The sequence below is a fragment of the Berghia stephanieae genome, chromosome 4, assembly GCF_034508935.2.
Source record: "Berghia stephanieae isolate SIO BIC M18660-M18661 chromosome 4, UCSD_Bste_1.3, whole genome shotgun sequence".
Lineage (NCBI taxonomy): Eukaryota > Metazoa > Mollusca > Gastropoda > Nudibranchia > Aeolidiidae > Berghia > Berghia stephanieae.
Window position 1 is genome coordinate 17,025,108 of NC_088363.1, and position 24,021 is coordinate 17,049,128.

The 24,021-nt window shown below is 33.4% G+C and overlaps 1 protein-coding gene across 1 annotated transcript; it reads left to right on the forward strand.

Moving 5' to 3' along the window:
* Positions 1–1,513: 1,513 nt before the first annotated feature.
* Positions 1,514–22,886, forward strand: LOC144971623 (uncharacterized). The gene is made up of 12 exons (XM_078912696.1): positions 1,514–1,600; positions 2,658–2,771; positions 4,288–4,445; positions 7,939–8,035; positions 10,534–10,581; positions 13,271–13,371; positions 15,140–15,344; positions 15,787–15,869; positions 18,370–18,517; positions 18,748–18,918; positions 20,295–20,372; positions 22,428–22,886. Exons 1-12 carry the CDS (start codon positions 1,514–1,516, stop codon positions 22,542–22,544), a joined length of 1,407 nt encoding a protein of 468 aa, XP_078768822.1. The 3' UTR covers positions 22,545–22,886.
* Positions 22,887–24,021: the final 1,135 nt, after the last annotated feature.

Genomic DNA, 24,021 nt, shown 5'->3' on the forward strand with positions numbered 1-24,021 from the left:
GTCTTTGTTTCGTACCCGAAAGGGACCGAGTTCGATCACCCGCCGCAGCGCTGTGTGGCCTTGAGCAAGTCACCTCGTCCTATCTCAATTTGCGGCGCTGCACTGCTGCTGACGCCTATGTTATTCCAGTCTTCCCTTGGAATAGACCCTAGAAACAAATTTCTCCTATGGGTGAATAAAGGGAATTTTATTTATGTATCATAATAAATCATCTTTAGCAATCAACATTATATTTTAAAAAGTGCAGTTCCCTATATATGGCATTGTTGAAAGCATTTATAGTTCTTGCACTTTTGCATTGTAATTTAGACTAATCCACGTTTTACTGTTCTTGAAATAAATGCATTTTGGCGAATGGATGTATTGCATTTGGTAATAAATATTTTAAAATCATCACCTCGAATGAACGTTATTCTTGAATAAATATAAATATCTTTGTAATCAATATTATATATACTATGAACTAGTTTATACGGCTGGATAAGGTCCGCTCGTTTTCTTCTATACTTTAAAATCTGCGTTCACTTATTAGCAGGTCGATAGCCGAACGCAATTCTTATGTACTTGTTTTACCATTGTTGTAATGGATTCAAGGATTCAAACGTTTATTTTTAGGCAATTGCCAATATAACTCATGCAAGAATATAATATTTTCATCAACAAATCAAGTAAGTAAAATCAATAATAAAGGAAGGCAAACAATGATAGTAATAATGATAATAATAGTAATAATAATAATAATAATAATAATAATAATAATTATGGAATATATTATTTTGCTTTGGTTTGATATTATTTCCATTCCAACTCTGAGGCCATAACAATTTGGGTTATCAGACCTGAAAATAAGTACGCGTTGTTGATGACAATAAATAAATAAATAAATAAATAAATAAATAAATAAATAAATAAATAAATTAACTAATTAATTAAATGAAAGAGAAAGGGAGAAGGGATTTCATCACGGACGGTCAGTCTTGCCCACTTAGTGCAGTTCAGAAACGATACACACTGGAAGGCAGAAATGATATAATAAAATTAATATTATTTCCAATTTTTCTCGGACGTCGTTGAGTTGAACCACCATGTGGAGAATAAGGAACAGTGGTGTTTGTTATTTATTATTACAAGAATAAGGGATGAAAATAGTGTCAAACGCATGCCATACTATCTCTCAACTCCTCCGCTGTCACCAACCAAAAATCAGAAATATGGTACATGAACGTATTATACTTTTAAAAAAAGAGAATTCCTCCTTCAAAAAATCATCTTAACAACGCCACTACCATGTTATCTAATTCGCCTGTAGCGTTTCATTCATCCTGTTTTGTTGATAAAGGGGAAACCCGAAACACCTATTTTATCTTTTTTTTTCGTATATTAAATTGAAGCTTGCATTAAATTTCACATTGTTATTTATTTCAAAATATTTGAACCACACGTCCAACTCATTTCTGATATCATTCTTACGGAAATTCCTAACAATTTATTTTGGTAATGTCGAATACTTCTAATGAACGAGAATTTTGTTTTCACTTATTGGATCCTACTTGACATTCTGAAGATCCTGCTTTGGGCGTGTTATATTTCTTTTATTAGTGTGAGTTTTCTGAACATGTTTAACCAACCATAGCAAACTTAATTATGATTATCGATCATTTGTTTACATATAGAAACATACTATTACAATTGGATTTCAAGGATTGATTTAGAATATATACATCATCTAAGTATGTTGGTAAATGATAAGTGAGGAGAAATTCCCTGCCCTAAGCTCCTCGGTCTAGCATCTCTTTCAATTAGTATTTTCACCATGGATATTTTGTTAGGTGTTATTTGTTCAATTTGTCATTATATAGTAGTATTTTTAAAACTAGAGCAAACCTTGCTAGATAAGTGAAAGTTTAAAATTTCCTGATATGACCATTGTTTCGGTTCTCATAATGATTAATTTAGTTCCTGAACAAAAGGTCGTCTTTTAAAATATTACAATGTGAAATCTTTCATTTATCTTTTATCGAAATTGACCTGACGCAACATGCAGGGAATCTAGTATTGACTCAAATGAAAAGAGCTTTCTTTGGCTTGGTGTAGACTGATTGATCCAGCCATACATACCCACGTTTTCAAGTGCTTCAACAATTCTGCAACCTCAAGAACTTATCCACCTTTATGAACCCAGTCGAAATTTAAAATCTGCTAAGGGAACCCCCAAAATTATGAGAAATCCTTTGACCATCATGCCTCCCGATTTTAGAATTCCATCAGTATTGAAATTTAAAAAAATAGTGAAAATTCACTTACTTTTAGAATTCGGTTAAAACTGAACTTTTCTGTAGGGCATATAATTTAGTCTCTTAGTATGTATTTTATTATGATATATTTTGTAATCATATCAATGTGGTTTTTTACATGTCAGTTCTAAATTGTATGATATCTGTTGATGCAAAGCGACAGTGAGCAATTTTGATTGGAACTAGGCGCTATATAAAGTCAATATATTTTTATATTATTATTATTATTATTATTATTATTATTATTATTATTATTATTATTATTATTATTATTATTATTATTATTATTATTATTATTATAGGATGATATATTCAAATGCTTATATCTTTTCGTTCTTTTATGTCTCTATTTTCCTTCTCAAGATTATGCCTCCAAAGGCTAAACAACGCTGCTGCCGTGGCAAGGTATTGGAAGGATATAATCCGAAAGTTTGTACCGATCAATGGGCCTTCTATGACGACTGCCTCAGCAGTCAGGTAAACATCTACGTTGATTCTAATCAAACTGCATGCTCTACCTATCATGTTGAATACGTGCATAGATAAACTTAACTAAGTTCGGTACATGCATTATTATACTGCCTACGTACATGGTTAAACTGAACTAAGCTATATGCTTTATTATACCAATAGTTAAACCTAACTAAGCTGCATGCTTTATCATACTGCGTGCATAAATTGTTAAACTTAACTAAGCTGCATGCTTTATCATACTGCGTGCATAAATTGTTAAACTTAACTAAGCTGTATGCTTTATCATACTGCGTGCATAAATTGTTAAAATTAACTAAGCTGTATGCTTTATCATACTGCGTGCATACATTGTTAAACTTAACTAAGCTGTATGCTTTATCATACTGCGTGCATAAATTGTTAAACTTAACTAAGCTGTATGCTTTATCATACTGCGTGCATAAATTGTTAAACTTAACTAAGCTGTATGCTTTATCATACTGCGTGCATAAATTGTTAAAATTAACTAAGCTGTATGCTTTATCATACTGCGTGCATAAATTGTTAAAATTAACTAAGCTGTATGCTTTATCATACTGCGTGCATAAATTGTTAAAATTAACTAAGCTGTATGCTTTATCATACTGCGTGCATAAATTGTTAAAATTAACTAAGCTGTATGCTTTATCATACTGCGTGCATACATTGTTAAACTTAACTAAGCTGTATGCTTTATCCTGCTGAGTACGTGCATAGTTAAATTTAATTAAGTTACATGCTTTATCACGCTGCATACGTACATGGCCACAACTTAATCTACCAATGCCCATAAATTAATAGTAACGAGTAATTGTATCAAGTTTACAAAATCAATTTGTGAAGTCATATTGTCAAGCGTTAAATTTAACTAAATTGTGACAAGTGTAGTACCATTCGAATAGCTTTTAAAATGACTTTCAATCAGAGATAACAAACTAAGAATCGTTTAAGGGTAAAATAGAAATTACTTTCACTCTGTACTTGTGTTTTAGAATCCGAACTTTGTTCTCACCAGGCACTCGTAAAGTAGTGCAGCGATCAGAATACGCTCGGAATTCCAAGAAGCAACAGTACAAGAATCTTATATTGTTAAAACATGACTAATCTTTATGCTTCACCATGCTAATTACTAGGTCTGCGACAACCCAATGAGAGACAAACAGCCGGGACTAAACATTTTTGAAATTGAGCTCATGGTAATCTTATCTTAAAGAGATATGCTTAAAAACATGAAGAAGCAAAATATTTTCCCCAAGACTAAACGACACCCCCCCCCCCCCTACCCCTTTTCCACATAGCAAGTTTGAAAATTGGCATGTTAGATGGGATTTGAGATGACATTTTATGTAGGAACACTCAAAGCCAAACAATTATTTTTTCACTATTAAATAAACATTAACTCGTCATATTATTAAGTGATATCACCGCAAAGTTAATACATAAATAATGGATAAACACACTGATAGTAAAATTATGTGATGATAAATTTGACCGTTTGTAGACAAAAGAAACTGGACTGTATGAAACGGAATGGAGGAATAAAATCGACACGTTACCCAAGCCGTACAAGGAAATTGCGTCATCTAGAGTTTGTCTACCTAAAATACCGACTCCAGCAAACCAGTCATCCTCCCACAGACGTAACCACATCTATACACGGTACTGTGAAATTTGAGCCATTGCCTCAAACGATATTATATCGAGGTGAAGCAAATGCCAAACAATTTTAACGTTAAAATAATAATAAGAAAAACTTGAGCATTTATGTAGCGCAATATCCACCAATAGTGCTCAAAGCACTTTATCATGGGTCCACAGCCAACAGAAACACGTAACATGTGGGATCAGACATGACGCCTGTTAGGCAACATTACATTTTTTTACGACAGATACAACGATAGGTATTAATTTTACACATGATTACAGTGAAAGTTTGTGAGTAAAGAGCGTTTTGCAGGACTGAACTATGTGCCGCTCAGAACGGTTCTCGAACCCTGGACCTTCCGGTCCTAATGCGAGTGTCATAGTACTAGACCACATAACCGCAAGAAACATAAAATGTTCATTTTGATCAGTATAATAGAATATGGTCTCGATCTCCTCTATAAAACATAAAAAAAACTTAACCTAGGTTTCATATTTTATCTATGAATTCAACTCTTCGCATCCACACCACTCCGAAATTCAACTTTTCGCATCCACACCACTCCGAAATTCAACTTTTCGCATCCAAACCACTCCGAAATTCAACTTTTCGCTTCCACACCACTCCGAAATTCAACTTTTCGCATCCAAACCACTCCGAAATTCAACTTTTCGCATCTACACCACTCCGAAATTCAACTTTCCACATCTACACCACTCCGAAATTATACGTTTTGATGCGATGATTCACAAATCTTTAATTTTTGGGTTGGGATAACGTTTGATTAGCAATCAAATGTAACATTTACAAATTTTTGGACTGACAAATCGTCATCGGTACGTTCAACATTTCTGGCGAAAATATGGCCTCGCTACTAGGCGTGGTTTAACGTTGTAATGAGTATTTACGTTACAGCAATGAGCCCATAACAATTTAGGTTATCCGACCTGCAAATAAGTAAACGTCTACTCCGAAAGAATACCGTTCTGATGCGATGATTCACAAATCTTTAATTTTTGGGCTGGAGAAATGTTTGATTGCCGATCAAACGTCATCGGTACATCGAATATTTCTGGTGAGAATCATGACCTCGCTGGAATTCTGTGACCTTCCACAGTTAGACGTTGCCTGTGGTTAAAAACTTGTATTTTACCAAAATGCCCCAAAAGTGTTATTATTAAAATCAGATCTTGATAACCACAAGTATAAGAATAGTCGGTTTCGCCCGGCTTTATATTTAACACACAAGTAAATCGAACTTGAAATTTTGGCGTGCGTAATTAATTCTGGCGTAATAATACTATGCCTTTTTGCTGTAATTATTAGTACATTTAACATATGATTAAATAAAAGCCATTTAAATATTAAACAACAAAAAAATGAACAAAAAGAAGATAATAAATAAACAAAGTTAGATACGAAACACGAGACATGTTGGGCGCAAAGCGATGTGCATATACTTGCAGGTCTGATAACCGAACGCAATTAATTATGGACTTGATTTAACATTGATGTAATGGACAGTATCGTGCGTTGGTTTGAGAGTTTTTCCATTACAACAATGAGCCCATAACAATTTGGGTTATCAGACCTGCAAATAAGTACGGATCAAACTCTTCTTTAGCCAACTACTATGAGTTCATATGCGGCCAACGACAAATCCTTTATAATAATAATAATAATAATAATAATAATAATAATAATAATAATAATAATAATAATAATAATAATAATAATATAATAATAATAATAATAATAATGATGATGATGATGATAATAATAATAATAATAATAATAATAATAATAATAATAATAATAATAATAATAATAATAATAATAATAATATAATAATAATGATAATAATAATAATAGTATAACAATAATAATAATGATAATAATAATAATAATAATAATAATAATAATAATAATAATAATAATAATAATAATAATAATAATAATAATAATAATAATAATAATCTTTATTGTCCAAATAGGCAATTATTGTTAGGTTACAGCTCTTGCTCTTGTAATAGGGGACAAAAGTAATTAAAATAGTAGTAATAATGATGATGATAATAATATTGATAGTAATGATGATAATAATAAAATAATAATGATAATAATAATAATAATAATAATAATAATAATAATAATAATAATAATAATAATAATGATGATGATGATGATGATGATGATGATGATAATAATAATAATAAAAATAATGATAATATAATAATAATAATAATAATAATAATAATAATAATAATAATAAAAATAATAATAATAATAATAATAATAATAATAATAATAATAATAATAATAATAAAATAATAATAATATTTTACTTAATGTTCCTGGCTGAAGAAGAGTTTTAGTGGGGAACGTTTAATGTTCTGTTTATGTAACTATTATGTTCATTTTTAAAGCTGTTGTATTCCATTTAACCAATTAACTGTCGTACTCTGGAAAAACGTTTTTCTTATGGCTATGTGGTCTAGTGGTATGACACTCGCTTTCGGATCGGAAGGTCCTGGGTTCGAGCCTCGCGCTCGGCGCAATGTTGAGTCCTTGGAAAAGGCTCTTTACTCACATTATCTCACCGTACTCAGGTGTAAAATGAGTACCTGGCTGTTAATAGCGTTGTCTTTGTCCGAAAAATTGTAATATCGCCTAACAGGCGTCATGTCCCGTCCTATATGTTAAATGTTGCTGTTGACCAGGGACCCCTTGTAAAGCGCTTTGGGCACATTTAGTGGATATTGCGCTATATAAAGCTCAATTTAAAAAAAAAAAATTTTTACTTGGTCAGATAACTCGTATTTCAAATAATGATCGGTTTAAATGACCCTCATCTTGGGAAACGTGGCGAGGGTCTCAAATTTGAGAGTTTTTGCCAAGATGAGGGTCATTCAAATCGATCGATATTTGACGGATGAGTTTTCTGGCCAAATTTTTAAATAAGGGTTTTCCCAGAGTACGACAGATGACTGGTTTATTCAGTTACTTTTGATTCTACAACTTCAGACAGCTTAGTATTTATCTTTAAGAACTGAGTCGTTCTACATCGTCAGGATGATTTTATTAACAGTTGAACAATTTACAGTGAATGACGTTATCGGTTGGATGGTGAAAAGGTTTGAACTGAGATATTGCCAAGTTTAGTTAGAAGGTCAATTTTTATCAAAAATGAGTTCTTGTCATAAATGATTAAATAAACCCTTTTTGTACATCTTCGGGAAATATCAAAGCTTAATTTCACTTCTATTTTTATTTTATTTTTACAGCTAGTCAAGTTTTAAAAGGATGAAATTTGAGAAAAGTTGCTGGTTACTTTTCCCATACATCTGACCATCATGAAAAATCACTCGATTTATTTCAAATAAAAATCAAAATGCTCTGGGGAGTATATTCTTTCAGAAAATGAAAAAATAAAAAAGAAATGCAAATCCAAAATTTTCACCTTCCGACTGATTATATCATGCGCTGACTCATGCTTGTTCATTCCAGCTACACACAAGAACAACATAGACGCAAAGATGTCGTGGACAAGATAGAGAAGATGGTTAAGATACAGAAGAAAAGCGTGGATTCCTCTGTCTCTTCGGTAATATTATTTAGTAAAGACAATAGAAATAGGCATTTAATTATTTTTTAATGCATTGATCGAAAATGAATGTAAGAGAATCAGAAAAGAATTAACAAAATGCTTTAACACAGAACATTTCCGGCTCAAAGTCCGTTTTTGCAGCCAACAACATCGGGTGACCATTAAAAAACATTGACATTTTTCAAACGGTTGTATCTTCTAAACCATTCAACCATATATTCATAAAATTTTACACTCATATACATAAATTTATTTTCAGGCAATTTTTTTTTAATCGCTAGATAGGAGTACATGTAATTATAAACAACAACTCTACCGAAATTTTAGGAAAAAACACGAAAATTTCAATTATCACGCAAAATGATTTGTTGTCGACATCGCTCTTACATAATTTAGTGTTCTAAATCATCAGTCAACCTACCGTTTGTTGGAGGACGTTCCCCAACTTTTTTCTTCCAAACTGAAATCGAATTTATAATCTCATTATCAGTAATTTGCTCCTCTCGTTCTTGTATTCTTTCCATTAAAGGCGTCTCAGTAAAAGGCGTTGTCTGTTGCCTGTATAGGTACTTTTTTCTGTCAACGAATTCCAAATGTAATAATCCATTGGATTCAAGTCTGGTTATTGGGGTGGACATTTTTTTTTTTTTTTTTTTTTTTTTTTTTTTTTTTTTTTTTTTTTTGGTTTTTTTTTTTTTTTTTTTTGCTTTTTGTTTTTTGGAGTTAAAATCAATGGGTTTTTTAAATGTTGAAAACTGATGTATGCGTTTACTGGTATGTGAGGTTTCTCCATTCATGTTGTTTTATTATTAAATTGTATAATGTGTATAAAACCCACCAGTAGGGGGAAAGTTTGCAAACTTTCGAAACTATGGAAATCTATGGATTATTTTTGTTGCTATCAAGCAACTTTTTTGGGACAACCCAGTTTTTATTTTCATTCAATTCTTTATACAGCTCTAAACGTACAAAAATAAGATATACGATTTGATAGATTAAAAGATATAGAAGTAAACGATTGTTTTGTTGTTGTTTTTTTTTCCCCTTTTTTTTTTTTGGTTCTCAGTAAATTTGTTTTTCCAATATGCGACCCTTTGTCTTAATATGGTAGAAATGTAGCTTTTCCTACAACCTAAAATTTAAATCTGTGACCCATCGTCTCAAAGCGGTACTATGTCGGGATTAATTGTAGCCTGGAAAGTGACACACATTTTTACCAATAATGTTTTAATCAAAATGCAAATGTAATTTAACATATTTCCTTTTCTTGTTTACCTGAAGAAGGAAAAGACCGAAACGTCGTTTATTTAGTGTTGTATCTTTAATAAGAGTCATTTTACTCTCTTTATTTTCTACACATTTTAACATTGTTATGATGGACAACATTTAACGCCATTTTTTGAGATTTCCATTTCAACAATGAGCCCCATACTGAATTGGATTATCAGACCTGCAAATAAGTACGCGTCGGGCCCTATGATTCGCCAGGAGCCAAAAGGCATAAGTCAAGTTAGCCATAACATATAGATACCAACCCAAGTTTCATTACCGCTTTGAGATGGAGCACAATTAGTAATACAAGTCAAAGTGGTAGAAACCCATCAATCAATTTTGGTGAAACTGAGTTGCTTGAAGCTGTGGACTGTAAAAAATGATAAACAAAAATGAATATAACAGCTTCCAAAACAAAACAAAAATCTACAAAACAAAACAAACAACAACAAAAAAAAAAACACAAAATGAACAACTTTTCAAACACGGAACGTATTGGGCTCAAAACCCTTCTTCAGCCGACAACTGAAACAATGAAAACATAAATACATGACTAAAGAGCTAGATTGACGACATAGAAATATTGCCTACGTCCTCTCCGTAGAAATAAATCTTGGAAACCGGCTATGTGGTCTTGTGGTATGACACTCGCTTTCGGATCGGAAGGTCCTGTGTTCGAGCCTCGCGCTCGGCGCATAGTTGAGTCCTTGGAAAAGGCTCTTTACTCACATTCTCTCACCGTACTCAGGAGTAAAATGAGTACCTGGTCGTTAACAGCGTTGTCTTTGTCCGAAAAATTGTAATATCACCTAACAGGCGTCATGTCCCGTCCTACATGTTAAATTTTGCTGTTGACCAGGGACCCCTTGTAAAGCGCTTTGAGCACATTTAGTGGATATTGCGCTATATAAAGCTCAATTTAAAAAAAAATTTTAGTAATGGGCTTATGTTTTCACTAGTGTTTTTTTTTTTTTTTTTGGGTTTTTGGCTGAAAAGGGTTTTGAGCCCGAAACGTTCAGTGTTTGATATTTTGTTCTTTTTTTTTAAAGCTGTTATATTCACTTTTTTAGTTTTTTACTCTTTTGTAATACAAAGAGCTTTCCATTTAAATCAATTTTCGGAACTTAGTCTACAGTGACATAATACCGTTTTTGAGATGGTGATCACATATTACAATTGACTTTCTCATTGATTCTTCCTCTTGATGTCTTTCATACATTCAGAGGCCATCGTTTAATTCTCAGCGGCTAGATTCGGTGACACAGGTAAAGGTGAGATCTGTTATTACCAAGAAATAGATTCTGATTATCATGGTGGTGGTGTGCCGACTGTGGAATGGATGACGGGGATGAGGGTGATGTTGGTTTTGATGATGATGATGATGATGATGATGATGATGATGATGATGATGATGATGATGATGATGATGATGATGGTGATGGTGATGATGATAATGATGATGATGATGATGATGATGATGATGATGATGATGATGATGATGATGATGATGATGATGATGATGATGATGACAATGAGGAGAAGGAGGAGGAGTAGGAGGATAAAGGGGAGGATAAAAATGATCCACAGTTTGCCTTGTGATTTTTTTTTGCTTTGTTTTGTTTTTATTGAAATAGTAGAGAATAAATAATACTAAATTCTTTTAAATCATGAAAAAATACGAAACAGAAGCATGAACGATGTAAAAGGAATCATATTTTCCAAACGTTGTTTATATTTTTAAAAAGGAATAATATATAGTATGAATATCATGGTGTCGATTACCTCATTTTGAACAAAATTAAGAAATGTTGAGATTTGTACTAGGCCGGATCCAGAACACTAATCGCACATCTCTGACCGTGTGTCCTTGGATAAGACTTTTCACACTCTGTAATCAATTCAAATTAAGTCTCAATTTTCACTTGGTATAGGCAGTGACAGAAATGGTAAGAGTACTGGAATAAAGAAAAATAAGTACAACAAATAGGCAGCTTGCGCTGTAGGATATTAAAATTTGATTCCATATGGTCTGACAAAAGAATATATAAAACACCAAAAAATGCTTTGGGTACGATGAAATAGCCGAGATGCTCTATTTAATGGTATGTGGTTGCGCAAAATACTCACCACTTTTGCTCACCAATATTATCGTAACCAACGCACAAAACTGTGGACAACATTTAAAATGTAGGCAATATTGTCTAAGAGTTGAATAAAGAACAATTTAGTGTCTAGTCACAGTTCTTGTGTCAAAAAAAAATAAAACAACAAAAAACAATTATTAAAAGAGCTGCTTGACATCAATTCCATTCGTTCTATACACATGTGTAATAGTAACTTTACCTTTTTACACGCTAAATCTATCGTTTAACTATGTGTTGGAATCAAGAATTTTATATCACGTAAAAGACCATTTCTTAAACCACATGTCGTATTCTTAGTTATTTTGCAATCTGTCAATCACAGCGTGGATAGAAATCATTTTTGTAAGACAACTTGATATTTCGACTTCGGAAATGACGCAAAGAATGAATTATAAAGAATATTAATTGATTAATGGGACAATTATGAAAACACAAGTCCTTAAATTTTCAAAACAGAATCCTTTCGCATCAACATGCCCTAATTGAACATTGCCATGTTGTCTGCTACTTTTTGCAAGTTATCAGCTGTTTTAAACCAAAAAAAATATATATTATTTGATAAAATCCTTTTCTAATTACTTTGATTTCAATTCTTTTAATCTTGAAAACATGCCAAAAATGAGCGTGGAAGAGAGAGAGAGAGAGAGAGCCTGTCTACCTGGCGATATTCACGCTAAACAGCCAGTCGATGGGGTTGTACAGCTTTTCAATGTTAGAGCTGTCTGCTATTCTATGATCGCAAAGTTCAACACTAAAAGGGCATGTGAGGGATCACTGGCGGACTGGTCAACCAATAGTTATAAGGGCCAATGATGACCGAACATTTACTCGACACACAATCAACCCCTCTCTTATGCCTCTGACATCACTGTGGAAGACAACATTTCAAAATGGACAGTGTTAGGAAGACTTGCAACTGATGGACTCAGAACGAGAAGGAATCTGTGCATCCTCAGCTAACTGAGTGCTCGAGTGGCCCGCTGTAAATCCAGACACCAATCTTATTGAGCACCCCTGAGATCTCCAAAAAGCACCTATAAGGGAACAACAGTACCAAGCAAGGAATGCTTTTAAGCTTTGGAACATTGTTGAAACAGAATACACCACAGCAACATGACATAAACCCCTTGATAAACTCTAAGGGGAGACTTGTCCGTGAAATGATTGAAAATTGTTTTGGCCACAGTCGAATATTTCCTATTTTTCCAAAGCAGAGCAACTCAAATTGTGTTCGTTGGCGATAATGCATGTATGTTGATGAAATTTGGATCACATATTAAATATAGTGTTCTTTTCTCTGATAAAACATAATTTGTCCAATGTTGTCTCATTAAACCCAAATGAATTGACTCTAAGCAAATGTAAAGTTACTTTTGCACAAGAGTGTATAATACTATGGATTTCCAACAACCATTTCATTTTGATGTTATATATGAGAATACATAATAATTATGAAGTGTGAAACAAAATATTTATTATAGAAAGAATGATTAAGGAGATGTAGAATCAGAGATAATAGAACAACAGGAAAGAAAGATATAACATCTCATTTTTTATTATCAAATTAGATATTCAATACAGACTAATTTAATATCAAACGTAAGAAAAATATTATCACTTTTTTATTTTCTTATATGTAATAGGGTTGTCATAAACATTTTAGATTATAATGAATGAGAAAAAAAGAAGAAAAAACACTTTAAAACAATAGAAAATAAAGATAAGAACCAAACTACATTGAAAATAAAAGAAAACAAAATGAATAATATTAGAACAACTATTGAAAAAAATAACAACTTTTTACCCATTTTCTAAGGTTGACGATGAGTTAACCGAGAGCAGAAAAGACTCTCTCAAGCAAATTGACCTTAAAATGATGGAAGGCGGCTCGAAAAAGGAAGAGCACGTAATGAATACGTGAGTAACAAATCGTCAATATAGATCAGGCTTCGACCTGGTAAATGGGAACCATTGCTGCCTGTACTGACAAAACCATAATATATCTTTTTTTTCATGTTGGTTCGCCCTATACTGCCACGCGTATTCTGGAAAAACACATTGTCATATTCAAAAATTTGGCCAGAAAACTCGTCCTTCAAATATCGATTGATTTAAATGACTCTCATCTAGGCAAAAACTCTCAAACCCGGGATTTAGGCGAAGTCCCGGGTTTGAGCGTTTTTGCCAAGATGAGAGTCATTTAAATCAATCGATATTTGAAGGACGAGTTCTCTGGCCACATTTTTTAATATGTATTTTTCCAGACGACGGAAGTATAGGTGTTTTGTCTCATCTTGTATGTTAAGTATTTCTGTTGAGGCTTCGAGCTGGTAAAGGGGAACCATTGCAGCCTAGACTGATAAAAACCATTTATCTTTTTTCCTGCTGGGTCGCCCTATAGGTGGTTTTTTTTGGTCTCGTCCTGCATGTTAAGTATTGCTTTGGCTTAAGGCCTCCAGCAAGGCGTATTGAGCACATTTATTGGCTATTGCACCTGATAGAAAGGCTTATAATATGGATTTTATATGACCCGCTTAAAAAATAAATGAAGCATTGTTAAATACATCGGGCAAGTTATATAATGGGTACTCGTCAGGAAAAATGTGTTTATTTATTATATATTTTACTATGAAAACGTATAATATTTTTATTAAATGTCTAAATGTTTCTATACTATTTTTAGAAGTAACCATTCTGTATTATTTGTTTGAAATATTCTGTTTCTCACTCGGTTTCTTGTCTTTATTAATTCAAATATTGCGCTTGCAGACGAATGGATAGAACATGCCAACCGGAAGCACCATAATAATAACTTTAGCCAGGAATTATGATTGATACTGCTCATTAAAACAAATCATTGAACAGACCAATAAATGGAACATATCTTTATATGCAAATGTTTTAGACTTTGAAAAAGCATTTGACACCCTTTATCGCCAGGAACTATGGAACATCATGAAGCACTGTGGTTTGCCCCAAAGGATAGTTAATATTGTAATAATGCTATACAATGGCTTCAAAGCAAAACAAGGACTTTCGGAGGACTCTCATATTAAGACCCGTGTAAAGCCGGGTGTGTTTTATGCCCATTTCTCTTCCTATTGGCACTCATTTAATAAAACGGATAGGATCAGAAGAGGAATCAGATAGACATTTTCAGAAATATTGAGGATCTGGATTGAGCATCTAACATCGTTCTCTTCTCGCACACATTCAGGACATGGAAACCCAAAACACAGAAGGTTGCCGCAATGTCCTGTAAATAAACTGAAGATGAATATAGCAAAGATCAAAAGAATGAGAATGAATCGAAAACGAAAAGAAAATATTGAATTATTAGGAGGAATTATAGCAAATATAGACGAATCTTTATATATTTGAGCTAAAATGGTTTTAGTGTTTTTTGCCATTGATTGAAGAACGTTTTGAGCGTGTTTGGTATTTTGTTCTTTTTTCGAAACTCTTAAATTTATTTTTGTTCATTGCTTTTTACAACTCTTCTCTTGTCTCCAACTCTGCAACCGAGGATTCCAATGAAGTTCTCTTTGAAGTCCCTGGTTTCAGAGGGTTTTTTATTTAATGGTTCAATCTAATCGATATATATGTGAACGACAAAGTTTCTTTTAAAATTTAAAATATGCGTTTATTCAAGGCTTGGCAGATTTTTGTACGTGTTAATTTTCAGTGACGAACTTGAAGCGATCATAGATGTAAAGTTAAAGAATCCGTACAAAGCTTTCGCCAAACCTGTACGGGCCCCTAGAGAAAATAAAGTGGACCCCATGAGGAGAAAAACCAGGGCAAAGAAAAAGGAGGAGGACGATGAAATGACCTTGGCAAGTTCCAATGTCAATTTTATCGCAGAGACTCGCTTGAAGGAGGTGGTCCAGGTATGCAGGTAGATAATGCTTATAAAGGCAGCTCCATTGACGACGTATTCATTCTCATTGTCAGCACCATTTTGAGATTCATAATCATCACATTATCATAACCTCTCAACATTTTTGATCATCATCATCATCATCATCATCATCATCATCATCATCATCATCATCATCACATCATCATCTACATCCTAAAAGAACTGGTGGATAGGTAAGAACAGAAAGACAAAGTTATATGGTACTCATGGATCGTTAACCCTAAATACAAAAGATAGAGATTAACATCATCATCATCATCATCATCATCATCATCATCATCATCATCATCATCATCATCATCATCATCATCATTAACATCATCGTCATAACTATGCCTGTATCGTCACTTCACCGTTCTCGTCATCACCGTCAACAATGCCATAGCTGCCTATGTTATCTTACCATCCAGGAGTTTTGTGATAGTATTCATGAACTAGGAGGCGAGGATAACAACATTGATCCACTCACCGTCAACTGCCTCTTTACCAGCGGGTAAGTTTACCCTAAATACATTAAAACTTTTCGGCAAACGCGTTTTGCTTTTGACGAGATTAAAACATCTTTTATTTGTTTAATAACCTGTAATCTTATCGATTTGTTCACGATAAAGGAGAAGAAAAGATAAACTACACTACAGATGTTCTTGTAATATTAGATAATACAGCTGTGGGAAATATTTCGATGAGTGAAACAAGTAAAGTTGAGCAATATGCGATATATACATTATGATGAGAATGATTTTGTGCGAAATTCAGGAAATTTACTATTTTAGAAGAAAGACAGGTAACTCACCAATTTATGGCTATTTTCTGTATGCAAAATGGGACTTATCAACGTGACATATTTTCAGGTCTGATAACCGACCACAGTTATTATGGGATTGATATAGTGTTGTAATTGATGCACTTTTAAAAGTGGGTTACGGATGACAATTTTTGCGTAATATTTTGTGCTGGTTTGAGACAATGTACCCATTACAGTTGGAGCTATTAGGAGTGCAGATGTGCAGACTACACGTCTCGGTTCATATTTTTTCAAGTATAGTAACAAGTTGGTGCAAAATGTCCACATGTACTTATAGTAATAGGACACTTTAACTCACTCAACCCTAACACCGACTATATCCGTAGTTAACCCGGGTGACTTTTACCCCATGCCTATTTATTACATTTTTCTGAGACAAATTATAGATATAGTGTCAAAGCTCATCTTTTTTAGTTTTTACATGATAATGATAGTTGAATAAAACTATATTATATGTATGCTCATTCTTAATACATTTTTTTTCCAATTTTGAAAAGTAGCAAAAATCTCTAGTGAGTTAACAATGAGTGAAGATAATGATGAACAGATTTTTCTCAAAGGGTCTAACTTTGTCCCATTGCTATTCACTGCATCCACGACATCTCATTTGTTACAAAAAAGTGGAAACCAGGCATTCCCAAGCATAATATGCGTCCTGGCAGATTATTTTGTCCAGAGGAATTCTGCATGCACTCTTGAATACTGCGTGACCAAGACCGCTGACATGGTGGACAAATCGTTTCTGGGTCAAAACTATTTTTCAGCCAACAACTAAACAATTAAACGATGTTGTTTATATCTATTCGGATTTTTTGTGAATGATTATCGTTTTCATCGTTTTTGTTCTTTTTTAAGCTCTTGTATTCAGTTCTGTTCAATACTTTTCATAGTCCGCAGCTTCTGGCAGCTTAGTATATATTTTGACATGTTAGACGCCAAACGCTTTGAACCTGTGGGTGTCGATGTTAAAGTGTTGACAACTTGGCGTTTTTCACCTAAAATGTAACTTCCAAGCTTTCAAGTTGTCATAAGTCTTCCCATCCCCCTTCACATTCGGCCGGAGACGGCTATCGACACGCGACTTTAAAAGTTATAAGAGGAATATAGTTAAGGGATTTTGCCTAGTGCCAAACTTTCAGAGCCTCCTCAACCATTCCCTGGTGTGGATTGAAATACCACCAGACAGAAAGCGATGAAAGTCTGAGTGGTCATTAAAGATAGAATCAAACCTTCAGGATCGGTGAACATATCTCCAATCTGGTGTGGAAGATTCCAGAAACAAAAGAGACAATGGGTGGTAAACTGTCGATTCAAGTTTAGAATGTATCTAATCTTCTAGGCCCTAAGCGCAATACAAATTGACGACTACCAAAAGAAAGTTAATAGAGAGTTGAATATAAACACAACAAATGCGATAATTTGTAATTTTGAACACTTCTAAAAACAACTCACTATTCACTTTATTTTGGTGAAAGTCGACTTGTAGTGTGACGTAGTTTTGTACTCGCTTATTCGTGAGTTTCACTCACTCACACGCTCATTTCCATGACTAGTTGATCATCGGAGGACATGCTGGATGCAGACTTCACAACCTCACGTCATTCCTTATAATCTCTGGCCTCTTCTATTAAGGTCCATGCCTGCCCACTCTCTGGTGTTGTACTGTGATGTTTGTGTGACTATGTGGTCTAGCGGTATGACACTCGCTTTCGGATCGGAAGGTCCTGGGTTCGAGTCTCGCGCTCGGCGCATAGTTGAGTCCTTGGAAAAGGCTCTTTACTCACATTCTCTCACCGTACTCGGGTGTGAAATGAGTATCCCGCCGTTAACAGCGTTGTCTGTGTCCGAAAAATTGCAATATAGCCCGCCCTACATGTTAAATGTTGCTGTTGACCAGGGACCCCTTGTAAAGCGCTTTAAGCACATTTAATGGATATTGCTCAAAGCTCAATTTAATTTTTTTACTGCCATTTTTTTCTGTCTCCTCTTCTTCTCTATCCTTCTACAATGCCCTGCATTGCAGTCTTGTACAGGATATCATGGCGGACAGTTTGCCTGTATCATGACAGTTCCTTCTTTTCCCTATTGACAACAGTGGCCCCTGTCCTCCGAATCGATCCTTCACCCATTCTAATATATATTCCGTGAGTTTAGAATAAATAAAAAGGACAGCATCGCTTGTCTCCAGATACGATACTACTCCTGCCATGTCAGCTCCTGTGATGATGGTCAAACAGTCAGAGCTCCCGCCAGGACTGCGAGAAGTTGTTGGTATCAGTTCGCTTCCAAATCCTGCCGCAGATGGAAGCAAACAAGAGGAACATAGAAGGAGTTGGGTAATCATGTGTTTGTCTGGATGCGTGCCTATCTATCTACCTTACAAATACAAAATAATATGTTCACCATTTTATTGGACATGTCTATATATAGGTGGGGTGAAAGTGAAAGTAGATCAGTCTTTATAATTGTCAATATCATTTACGCCATTGTATTGAAGCAAACGGGTTTTTTTTTAAAATCTATATATAATCCGAATAATAAATTCATGATGATATTGTTGTTTCAGGATTCCTTTGAGAAGAAGCTGAAACCAGATCGAAACGGATATCGCTACGGGGCGTGGTATCTCAAGCCCAAGTCGTGGAAGAGGGTGATGAAGAACACTCAGTTACTGGACCCCAAAACCATCGCATGGGAGGAGACAATGACAGATTTAGATATGAAGAAGAAAGAAGTGGTAAAAACGATGTTACCAATGATGTTAGCAAGTTAACGTTGCGTTCCCAACCGACAAGGATCGACGATCGACGAGGAGAGAAAACGAAGATCTGCCCTAAGACTCTAAGGACAGAGATCTTCGTTATCTTCCTCGCCGTTCGTCGATCGTCGTAGGTTGAGAACGTTAACGTTAACTCGCTTTTATGAGATCTATCGTCTCAAACTCTGCCGAACGTTTACACAATTTTTAGATTTTTTAGAACTCGTTGTTCAAATATCGATCGATTTATATGACACTCATCTTGTAAAGGGAAGTCCCAGGTTTGAGAGTTGATGACAAAAATGAATATAACAGCTTCCTAAAAAAAAAAAAAGAGCAAAATACCAAACATGAACGTTTCGGCCTCAAAAAAGTCCTTCTTCAGCCAATAAAAGAAAACGATGAAAACATAAATATATTACTTAAATAACTTAGAGAAAAACTTATTATAATTAGTATTATTATTATAATTATTATTATTATCATTATCATTATTATTATTATTATTATTATTATTATTATTATTATTATTATTATTATTATTATTATTATTATTATTATTATTATATTATTATTATTATTATTATTATTATTATTATTATTATTATTATTATTATTATTATTATTGTTATTATGATTATTATGATTATTATTATTATCATTAATTCATTATTGTTATTGTTATTATTATTATTATTATTATTATTATTATTATTATTATTATTATTATTATTATTATTATTATTATTATTATTATCATTATATTGTATTATATTACAATGTATTCATTTTTAGAGCGAAAATGTAATGTCTTTAGATTCTCCCCGGGACATTGTTATCTTAATATAATCACATTTAGTATACGACAGATCGAACACAATACATTACAAAATATTATTATCAAATCAAATATAACATTTCAAATATTTTAAAATAATAAAAATATTTATTACACAAACCTTGTCCTACAAATGGGACATATGGTAGAAAGATTTCCATCATATTTAAACGTAATGAGAGAGAATTTGTTGATGAAAAAACAAAAGGCCATTTGTTATTGATAGCTAAATAACATTATCTTTTTGGAACCAAAAACAAACAAAAAGGATTACAACATTGGTGAAATACCCGTAAAAATATTTAATTGAATGATATCAATAAATGAATAACTTATTTAATTGATTTCTGCAGATACTTCAAATCTAAAAGGCATCTTATAATAGTATTCATTATGCGTTTACTTATTTTGACAACAATTTTTATCTTCCGATCTTTTGTTAACTATGATTTTTTAAATATTTTTGTTGATTGCGAGGATATTAATTTTTTAATGTAATGATGTTTACTTTATCCAGGCTGAAGAATTGTCACACTTGCACGTCATCCACGCTTTTGGAGAATTTATCAGATACAGGAATGCTCGACTTCCAGAGGTAAACATGTAATCACAACAACCCCTTAAAACCTCTATTACTACTATTGTTACTACTACTACTACTACTACTACTACTACTACTACTACTACTACCACCACTACTACTACTACTACTACTACTACTACTACTACTACTACTACTACTACTACTACTACCACTACTACTACTACAACTACTACTACAACTACTACCACAACGACTATTACTGCTACGACCCCACCACACCACCACCACAACAACAACAACTACTACTACTACTACTACTACTACTACTACTACTACTACTACTACTACTACTACTACTACTACTACTACTACATACTGCCACTTCTACATTTATTAATACAAGTTGTGAAGCATTCTAAAACTTCTAATGTCTTAAGAGTTTTGTTTTTTAAATAATCATTTTTATCCCGATTCGTGAAGGTGAAAGTAATGAGGTGAAAAATTAGGGTTGAAGCTTTATTCCTGGATGAAGAGAAGGAGGGGAGGGGAGGAGGGAGGCGGGGGTGGGGGGCGCTGTGGCGTGCTTTTTTGTGTGTGTTTTTTTATTTTTTTTATATATTTTTTTTTAATCACGGTGTTTTGTAAGTCTGCCCTTTAGATAATCTCGAGGTGCCTAAATGAGTCAATAAAATGTGTAGTAAAATAAAGGGAGTAAAAATGACCATAATCCAAATGTACTAATATATCATATTTCCTTTTCTTGTTTTCTTGAAGAAGGCCAAATTCCGAAACGTCGTTTATCTTACGTTGTATCTTTTATAAGAGTCATTTTACTCCCTTTATCTTACTATACACATGAAAATATACTTTCTATTTTATAGATGAATAATCGAAAGATTAAAAATGTCAGTTAATAGCAAACATTTATGGATCAACCCCTTTATCAGCGGACATTCTTGAATACACAGGGCCCGATAAAACATAATTTGTGTTATTTGTATTGTGATGTATCTGAGCTTTTTAAACTTAATGTCTCAGTTCTCGCAATATATAGAAACGTGATTCACTTCGTCAAAATGCTATTCTTTCGGATTGACGGATGTCAAAAAGTGAATTTAACATTAAATGATCAGTAACATAAAATGTTTGGTTTATACACTTTATGACACCATATATATTCTATTCAATAATAGTTTGTTTTTGTTTTGTTTTTTTAACTCGAGCATTTCTATAGGGCAATAGTCACTCAAGTGCTCAAAGAGCTTTACATTGGGTCCCTAACCAACAGCTACCCTTAACATGAAGAGCAAGACCTAACGTCTGTTCGGCAAGGCGATATTACAATTTTTTATTCTGACAGAGACAACGCCGATACTCATTTTACACTCGAGTATGGTGAGAGGATGTGAGTAAAGAGCCTTTTCAAATGGGTCTCATTTATGCGCTGCTCAGATTATAGGAGCGGGACTCGAAACTTGGACTTTCTGGTCCAAAGGCAGCCGCTTTTATGATGATCTATTCAGGCGGCGCATTGTTTGTGGACAGCCGCGAACCCGCCCGGCAGATTCGTCACAAAACAACGAAGGACCTGGTGTGCTTTGCGGTTTCAGGTTCTTGTCCACAGCACGTACCTGTAGGACAAAGGCGAGTATCATACCACTAGACCACATAGACGCACAAACGAACTTAACTATGTGGTCTAGTGGTATGACACTCGCTTTCGGATCGGAAGGTCCCGGGTTCGAGCCTCGCGCTCGGCGCATAGTTGAGTCCTTGGAAAAGGCTCTTTACTCACATTATCTCTTCGTACTCAGGTGTAAAACGAGTACCTGGCCGTTAAAAGCGTTGTCTTTGTCCGGAAAATTGTAATATCGCCTAACAGGCGACATGTCCCGTCCTATATGTTAAATGTTGCTGTTGGTCAGGGACCTTTTGTAAAGCGCTTTGAGCACATTTAGTGGATATTGCGCTATATAAAGCTCAATTTTTAATTTTTTTTTAAACTTACGTTACGTATGTTTCACTATTAAAAAAGACAGCGTTGAGCATCAAAGCCACTCCGATATAATACCTTTTTGAGATGATTATGAAACCGTTTAATTTCAGTTCGTTAAAGAGGCAGAGAAAATCCGTTCGGAAAGAGCAGTAAAGGAGGCAATGAAAAGTGAGGCAGAGGCGAGGGCTAGGATGGAATATCTTTTGAAAACCAATAAATGGAAATGATCTATTATATCCGTTTTCTTATTACACGGATAAGCTAGAGATGGAAAGATCTTGATGATATTTTAAAATGATTTTGTGAATGATGACGATGATAATGATGGTTATGACAATGGTGGTGATGATGATGATGATGATGATGATGATGATGATGATGATGATGATGATGATAATGATGATGGTGATGATTATGGTGTTGCTGAAGGCGATGATGATAATATTAATCATAATAATGATATGATGACAATGTTGATGAGGAAAACAATAATAATAATAATAATAATAATAATAATAATAATAATAATAATAATAATAATAATAATAATAATAATAATAATAATAATAATATAATAATAATAATAATAATAAAAGAATAAGAATAATAATAAAAGAAAAATACTAATAATAATAATAATAATAATAATAATAATAATAATAATAATAATAAATAATAATAATAATAATAATAATAATAATAATAATAATGTCATAGACTCATCGAGAAACTATATTTAGATATTAATTCAATCATTTTTGTTTTGAGTTGGTGATTTATTTCTGATAATTGTAAACAAACAATCAATCAGCCAACGCCTCTATTTCAAATCATTAGAAATAATTCTCACTTTTTATTCAAGACAAATTTGAAAACATTTATGAAAATAATCAGATAAATGGTAAAGGCATTGGTATTTTAAATTTCTATTTGATATGTATATTTTACTAAATGGTTTATAATATTTACTCGTAATACAACAACATAAAGATACTTTATTGAATAAACGATACTATATCTAAATATATTTTGTTCCTCACGTAATTTATAACTTAACAATTCCACTTAATGCTCTATATTCAAATAATGACAATTCGATGTAATCGTCGGGTTTTCTAATGTTCGATTTGCTTTTGAATTTGTTTATTTTATTGATTGTTTACTCTTGATTTTATTTGACTTCTCTGCCTTATCTGAGAAATGCATAAATTCAGATGCAATGCGAGGTTTAGTTCTTTAGTTTTATTTTTCATTTGCTGTTGGCCTTATAGGGAATGAGATTAGTGGAAGAGTAGCGTCCCTTGATTGGACGTCACCCATAGTCTGTGACGTCACCGGCGTTAAAGTTATTAGAGAGAGAACGTCATGTTGGTTGGCGCATGCGTCTCTTGTCCTCGAGGACGAGAGACGCATGCGCACAACCAACATGACGTTCTCTCTCTAATAACTTTTCCGCCGGTGACGTCACGGACTATGGGTGACGTCCAATCAAGGGACGCTACTCTTCCACTAATCTCATTCCCTATACGTTTTCAATTTCTGGTATTTGCCTTTTGTTGACTAATATACGATTCTTACACATTTGCTTTTTTCTTTTTTAGAATTCCGGATGTGTTCCCAACCGCTGCACGAGCTTGGGAACAAAGTTCGAATTCCAAAATGACAGAGTGTAATAAATATTTTATTCTACCCTTCAATCAATTC

Bases quoted from the DNA above. Each gene is read 5' to 3' on its own strand.
- LOC144971623 (XM_078912696.1), top strand. From the start codon at position 1,514: ATGAACGAGAATTTTGTTTTCACTTATTGGATCCTACTTGACATTCTG. The intron at 1,601-2,657 runs GTGAGTTTTCTG...TTCCTTCTCAAG, and splicing joins GTTATATTTCTTTTATTAGT to ATTATGCCTCCAAAGGCTAA. The intron at 10,582-13,270 runs GTGAGATCTGTT...CCATTTTCTAAG, and splicing joins ATTCGGTGACACAGGTAAAG to GTTGACGATGAGTTAACCGA.